Below are 7,794 nucleotides of genomic sequence, written 5' to 3' on the forward strand. Positions count from 1 at the left end.
TTAAAGCATCCAATGTAAATAACTTGTCGGTCACTTTTTCCAACACCATTTCTTCGAAAAACCAAGATTAGAAAGCGACGTATCATGAGCAATCCGTAAAATACTATCAAAATAAGTTGTGGCGAGCTCTGGACACTGAAGAGAAAACGCGTCTAATCCTCTTGACTACACTGCATCGTTCCGAAAACATTCCTTTCTTACAAGCCCTTATAAGCAAACTTTACTGAACACTATACATTATATACTGCACACCACTTTATATAAAACGAGAATCAGTCAGTGCAGGTCGTAGATGTATAGATGCAAAGCAAAGTGACGAAGTTTTTGCATCTTTTAAAAAGAAGAAAGTTCAAAGTCTTTTGATGGTCGAGGTCAACCGCCACTTTTTACCAGTCACACCAGACCAATGAACTTTCATTAAGACGGTAAATAATTAAGTAGAACTCCGATGTACAGCCACGAATGCAATTTGTCTTTTGATTTGAATTTGTCGCTTAGTATCCGACAGGTTTACTTTCGTCGCCGTCGCCTCATTTGCGCACATTTGCGTACATTTGCGCAAAAGCAAAACGAAAACACCAAGTAGTAGTCTTGCACGGAATTACAAAATCAAACTTAAAAATCGTCAACGATATCCGTAACAATTGAGCCGGCCGATCTTATTGGTTAATTCCATTGAAAATAGTTTCAAAGGTGAAAGGTGATTGGTGGAACGGTCTACCCCCCCAAGGTGCGCAGGCTATATAGAAGACCCCGCCAGGAATTTCATCTTCAGAACTGAGAGACAGTGTCACGGTAATCTACCCGGAAATATCGACGTGAGTACAAAAAACATTCTTACTTGGTTATTTATTGTTGTCGATCATTTTTGATGCATCTCTCATATCTTGCGATTGGTTCATAATTCAATTTAAATTCTATAAGGATACAGGAATATATGTAACGTGAATAAATTAAGTTGACAAATAAAAACATATTTCTAACAAATCTAGCGGCGGCCCTTTCAAAGTAAATTGCACAATGACACAGTGAAGTTCCCTACATACTGGTTTAACGTCTTACACAACATTATTTGTTTCACGAGAGATTTCAATACGTGTAAGATATGTAAAATAACGGCACAGTATTCGCAACTCGTTTCTTCTCAACTCATAAATTGTTTTCAGGTAAAATTAAATCGGAATACTTTCGATTTAAATGTTTTACAAAATACCATTAAGTAGACTATTTGGGATAATTTTTGAAGTTCACTTTACATGAGTTCATTTATTTTAAGAAATGAATATACCTAGTAAGAAAGTAAGATACGACATAGACGCACTTAGACATTATCAGTGCATGCAGGTAGGAAATACCCTGAGTCAGCAGGTGCAAAGATACAGTTAGTACCTCGCCCAAGATTCTTTTTTCAACAATCAAGTACCAGTTCTGAAACCCAACGAGTCGTTTTGGAAAATTCCATCTGAAGGTGCGGGAGAGACAGATTTTCCGAAAGTGAAACAAGAAGTATTGAGGCCGTCTTTTCTCTAGTGAAATTAAAACATACAAAGGGCAGAGTAGATAAAAGGTAAATGAACCTTGCGACGACGCGTCTCTGCCGCATACAGCGATAGAGTAAATCGTGTCACGCTTTGAACACTTAAATTATACTTTCTAGACAAGGTTCATTACAATTGTGAGACAAGAATGTCTGTTCATGTTCACTACCATTCTATGAAAGGCCAAGGATTTATCAGGCGCACAGTCAGTCTTTTTAACATATAAAAATTGTAAATTGCGTAGTGAACTAAATAAACTTTAGTTATCGAATATTTTAAAAAGGTCACTTTATTGATTCGTTTTTTTTTTATGCCAATCTTATAATTGTTTCTCCGAATTTGATGGATCCAGGATCCAGGTGGTGAGATTTTTTTGTTTTTCCTTTTTTCCTTAGTTGATTGGGTTGTTTTTTTTTTTTTTTTGTTTTCTACCACGACTCTGCAGCGAGCTCGTTCAGTGGGTCACGACCGAGTTTTCGAATAACGGTTCGCATCAGGTTCAACAAACTTCCCGATCAGAAGTGGGTTAACAAGACAGCGACTGCCGTGGTCTCGTTGAGCGAGAGCTGAGACGTCGAGCTTACCTATAGAGTTTGCCTTTCGCGGTCAAGGTGCGGCGATAGTAATATTATAGGTATACTCACACATTGACATGTGAATCGATGCATTCCTTCATTTCGCGAGTAACGAAATCGGATTTTTTGAGTATCAAACCTTTCTGTCACGCGAGGATAACGACAATGAGTAACTGAAGATAATCCCAATGACACAAATTATCTCACGGCATGTATACCAGTGACGAGTTTTCGAAAATGCACTTTCTCTAACCGTTAACCACGCAAGTTCTGTTACGTTTCGCGAAATAATTATATCTGATTTCAGAAACCGACACTGTGCGTTTAATGATTTCAACGACGCTCTACCGCGTTTTCGCTAGATAATTACGAGCGGCTTATATACCGTGACGACGCGTGTTTTCTCGTTAAAATGTTACATCTTTCCTTAATATGGTTAAGAAAGAAAAAAAAAAAAAATTACGAAAACGAATCGACACTCAGTGTTTGCGTTCACATTACAATTCGTAAATCCGTATTTTTGAAATTTCAGTCTATTTTATTTCTTAAATTGTAATTCAATGAAAAACATCCGATCTTTAAACCCATCTTGCGTTTTTTAAATTTAATATCTGGAAACCGAGCGCTTTTCTATTCAGAGAAAATAATGTTGCGGTTGAAGATAAGTGTAGATTGCAAAAGGCAGTCACTGATCACGGTTATGTGCGAACTTACAGTAAATGCAGCCTTTTGTTCGAGGGATTAAATCCGCTCCAAAGACCGACTGACCCAAATCGAGTTACCACGTTCACCGCATTCTTAACGGAACTTCACTCAACTATTAATGAGGAACACGGGGCTTGAGAGGCGGTCATTTCGTTCGTTTCAATTGCTTCGATAATAATCCCCGTGGTTTAAAATTATACACTTCAACAATACACCTACAATACGTGATCGAATAAAATTTTTATTCCAGAATGCAGTACAACCAATTTGTATCCCTGTGCCTAGTGGCGCTTGTTTTGGGACAAGCATCGGCGTTACCACAGCATCCTCAGTACGATGTACAGTACCCACAGCAATACCAGCAAGTCAGAGATCAGAGGAAATTCGCCGAAAAGCCAAATGCGATGAAGAAGGTCGCTCTTGACGATCTCGAGGATGTCAGCACCAACCAAATCCAGGTAACCGTAAGGAAACAAAGCGCAATTAATAATTGACAATAACGGTGTGTGCTATACATATATTGTTTAAAATTCAAACATTTTTATTTATTTTTTTGTATACCTAGACGAGTTTTTGTTGTAAATCGTTTTTATTTGTTGTCCTCAGGAAGGTAGCAGCGGCGGCTTTTCCTGGTCGAATATGCTGAGTATGGTGATGCATATGCTGCTCGGTCAAACCGGCGGCAATGCAGGACCTAGTAAAAATGATATCGACGATGGAGCACCTCCTAGCCCCTGGGCGAATATGTTGTCGGTTGGTCTACGCGTTTTGAGTGCCCTCCTGGGTGGACCTCAACAACAAGCTGACGGTATTGACAAAGTGGACAACCAAAGCAGCCCATTGCAGGTACGAAATCATACCCTGGAGCTCACCTCTTTGTACCTACTTTCGCACCTTTCTAACTTTTTAATTATGAACATAGATTGGTAAAGGAGACAATATTTCCTTTATACTTTTTACGGATAATTAAATTCATATGATAAACACATTAGCAGTTGCGAGCTTGTTCGAAAATATTAATAATACATCATATAATGCATAGATTTTGCGGTAATACTATTAATTATAGGTTTAATAATAATTAATGTAATGTTCCCTTGTACAAAATATTCTCCGCATAGTACGTTATCACTGCTTCATTTAATTTTCACATATGCTTTTCACGTTGCTTTACCTATATGTACTGCCTTATACCTATATAGATTGAAATTACAACACTGCAGCATCTTCAAATTACGTTTTACCCACTATTGGGATACATTGTAAATCATCACGACACTTTCCTCACATTTTCACACCAGATTTAAAAATAATGATACGATTTTCAAGACCAAATAAATAAACAAACTTGTTCAAATTTGTTATAGTATTTCGTCTGGTCGTAACGTGTGATAAATTGAAAAAATAAAAATAAAACAAGTTGAACGCTGTTATAACCGTTTGGGATCGATATTTGTAAAAATGATTGGATCAAAATTATATCCGACACTAAGGTCATACAATGAACTGTAAAACAAGATGCTGTAGATGAAAGCAGCAAGTGTATTCGTTTGTATATATACATGAACAAAATTTAGACTTAGTGCACACGGCTGGTGTCGGTTGTTTAGGGAGTATTGACAGCGGTGCTGGGCGCATTTCTGGGACAGGGGCGAGATCCTGATCAGGTAGCAGTCATGGCAAAACAGGCCTCCGAGGTTAGTATTAAAACACCGATCAGTTGGTCCATCATTTTTGTTGTAAAAAAACGTTTGCAAAAAACGTCCAATAATGCATTTTTCGTGCCATATTAATGAGCGTACGTTGTTACATTGCGTTTTACATATTTTATGATACATAAGCCACATGCCATTTAAGGGGGTGCCCTAGTCGATTTCGACGTTGTTGTACATATCTCGAAATATCGAAGTCCACGTATATCTCAAAGGCGAAAAATGGCTTGACAGCCACATCTATACGCAATTCTGAACAAAAACACTCCAACACATTTTCATTTAACGCAGAAATAAAGAAATAGCAAGATTTCTACGAAATCACGATAGCGTATTCGTAGAAATCAAGCCATTCCTTAATTTTGCATTAAATGAAAATGTGTTGGAGTGTTTTTGTTCAGAATTGCATGTAGATGTGGCTGTTAGGCGCTTTTTTCGTTTGAGATACATGGACTTGGATAATTCGAGATATATACAACAACGTCGAAGTCGTCCAAGGCACCCCCTTCATAAAGTTGAATACAGAACATCAAATGTTCCCACATCCTGCCAATAGCTTGGGGCTACATTGTGCTACCGTTGGTTAAACAATGCTACGTTTTCATTACCTAAATTTATTCGGATCTCTTCGAAATCAGGTCATTTGTGCTTACTGTCATCACAACACATTGATGTTTGTACATGTCCCAGCAATCCCAGTAGATATAAACTAATTGATCAACTCCAAACGCCGAAGATGCCGGATCAAACAAGATTAGCGATTCGAATCGTTTCTTTCCAAGTCGTTTCGCTTCGAAATCTTCGATGTCTCGAGTTGGTCAATTCGGTTCATCCTACTGACAGAGCGGGACGTAGATAGGTCGTCTCAATTATTCGCCGCCCACATTAACGGAACAGTTTTCATTTACAAAGAAATTTTCTCTGATATGCAGTTCATCGGCATCGTTATGAACCTCTTGGACGCCCTGAAGACATCATTCTCGCACCGTTCTCTCACCGCCAGGTCTATGGGAAAGCGGGACACCATTTCGGAAGCCGCCGTTGCCTCAATTTCCATGCTCAAGGTAATCGGTGGTAGCGAACAGTTCCACTTATCCATTCGCGTATCACTTCTTACCTTACGCTTAATAACCGCTTTTTCCTTCCAGGGATACGTACGATCCATGAAATCTTTCAGCGGAGTCGGCCGCGCCGAAGATGAAGGACAACGCGGTTGTGCCGAGCGTGCTCTTTGCGAAGCTAACGCAGAATGTACCGCAGATACACAAGGGCAATCCTCGATCTTCTGTCAATTGGGATCGTGAGTATATTCTTATAAATCAATCGTCGTTACCTAAAAATTGCAACAGATTTATGAATTAGTGGGGAAAAACCGAGTACTCCAATACTGCAAGGGAAATTACGATGTATTTACTATTTGATAAATATGGGACAATATTCTTACGATAGTATTTTTACTTAATTTTTTCTCTCGGATAATTTTAGATACGCGACCAGTTACTTGCTTCAAAGGCAGAGTGGAGTTGCATTCGAAGCTTTATCCGAGGCTGGCCGACGCGGCCGTTCAGGTGAAGACTGTCGAACGCTTTTCTTAGACTGTAACGCAGTTTAATTTCAATTTAATCGATGATTGAACGTTATTTAGAATTTTATTGGAGGCTCCAATCACTTTACGATCGCAATTAAACCAGAGTTTAAATTGAATTTATACACGTGGAAGTACGCATACTGTCGAAAGTTACGGTTTTGCTTTATACCGTATATACGACGCCGGTTAGACTTAGAACAATATACGTATATAAATTATTAAAGCACCAAAAATATTTATACCGCACAACAATCGCTTGTATACATATACATATATATATATACAATTTTTTACACTATCACATGTGATACTTGAGACGATTGAAATTGATTTAAAAACTTTTCAACTTCTCACTCAAAGTAAATATTAAAATAGGTACTTTCCACGAAAGAAACTTTATGACGCCGCAAAAGCAACGGCCTATCATTGCATACGACACCTCGTCAGGGCAAAATTTTTAATTTATCTCAATTGTTTAAAAAAAGTCCTTGTAGGTTCGATTAACAAAGAGAGAAAATCGAGAGTTGACTCCTTTTCTTTCTTCATTACGAAGACGTATATAATTTAAAATTGAAAAAAAAAACAACACTTTTTTGTAGAAGTAGACTGAATAAGACTTGAAACTTAGGTAAACTTAATTAATTAAATTCATCTAAGTATCGAGACGAAAGATAATATTTATTATAATTTATTGTAAATCGACGTAAACGAAAATTCATGCAGTAAGCTGTTCGAATGTTTCACACATTTTGAAGATATTCTTACGAGCCGTAAAAAAAATTTTCACCCAACAGGATCTAAGAATTTAAACCATCAAATGGACGAAATTTTTGTGAGATTGCTTGTAAGACATCTGAACCTAGGAATATACAATATTAAAATTTTGTTATTATCCATAGGAGACAGAGGTCGTTGATATAATCTCTTTTATATAATCGGCAGTAATACAGGATGCCTCCCAATATATTTATCAGTTAATATCTCAGGTTATTTCTTCGAAATTTTTATACTGTATATATTTTACTTGAGGGTAATTTTTTCACAGGTATTTAGTTCATAAGCTTTCGCAAGAATGCTATGAATTCAAAAATTTCTAAATTAGTGATCATTATAGACTTTAATAACTACACGATATGAAATGTCCGCGATGAGACATCGATCCAAATCACGGAGATTGACATTTATTACTGAAAATTTTTTTAATTCCTGTATATGCTGGTGTTTCGTAGTTGATAGACGATTTTATGTTTAAGTTGTATGTATGCGCAGAATGAGTGTAAGATAAACTATAATAAAAATGAAATATTATTCAGATTCTACACATGTCAAATTATTTATTTATGTATCTTGTACTGCATTCCCATATTAACCTGCAATAAACCAAGTTTTTCTAAACCACACTTGATTCCTCATCATCTCAGCATGGAAACAAAGGAAACTCTGTGTCTATTGTGGACGTACAGAACTTAGGAAGTTCAACATTTGAAAGGTGTTTAAGGTTCGTTGGATACGCATGCAATTAAAATTATCAAATTATTTTCTTTAAAAAAAAAAAAAAAAACGAAAAATTTCTCACCATATAGTTCACGGTCCCGGAGCATCTAACAAGCGTGAACATTACAGGTTCGGTGACCGTGACAATTTCGGAGACAAAAGCGTTGCGAAACAGAGTTTCA

General features: G+C 37.1%; 1 protein-coding gene across 1 annotated transcript; it reads left to right on the forward strand.

Moving 5' to 3' along the window:
• The first annotated feature begins 749 nt into the window (after positions 1-749).
• Positions 750-7,437, forward strand: LOC124221824 (uncharacterized). Its single transcript, XM_046632159.1, has 7 exons — positions 750-818; positions 3,069-3,276; positions 3,425-3,664; positions 4,429-4,515; positions 5,463-5,594; positions 5,679-5,830; positions 6,016-7,437. Exons 2-7 carry the CDS (start codon positions 3,070-3,072, stop codon positions 6,140-6,142), a joined length of 945 nt encoding a protein of 314 aa, XP_046488115.1. The 5' UTR covers positions 750-818; position 3,069; the 3' UTR covers positions 6,143-7,437.
• The last annotated feature ends 357 nt before the right edge of the window (positions 7,438-7,794 follow it).

The sequence above is a fragment of the Neodiprion pinetum genome, chromosome 6 (assembly GCF_021155775.2).
Source record: "Neodiprion pinetum isolate iyNeoPine1 chromosome 6, iyNeoPine1.2, whole genome shotgun sequence".
NCBI lineage: Eukaryota > Metazoa > Arthropoda > Insecta > Hymenoptera > Diprionidae > Neodiprion > Neodiprion pinetum.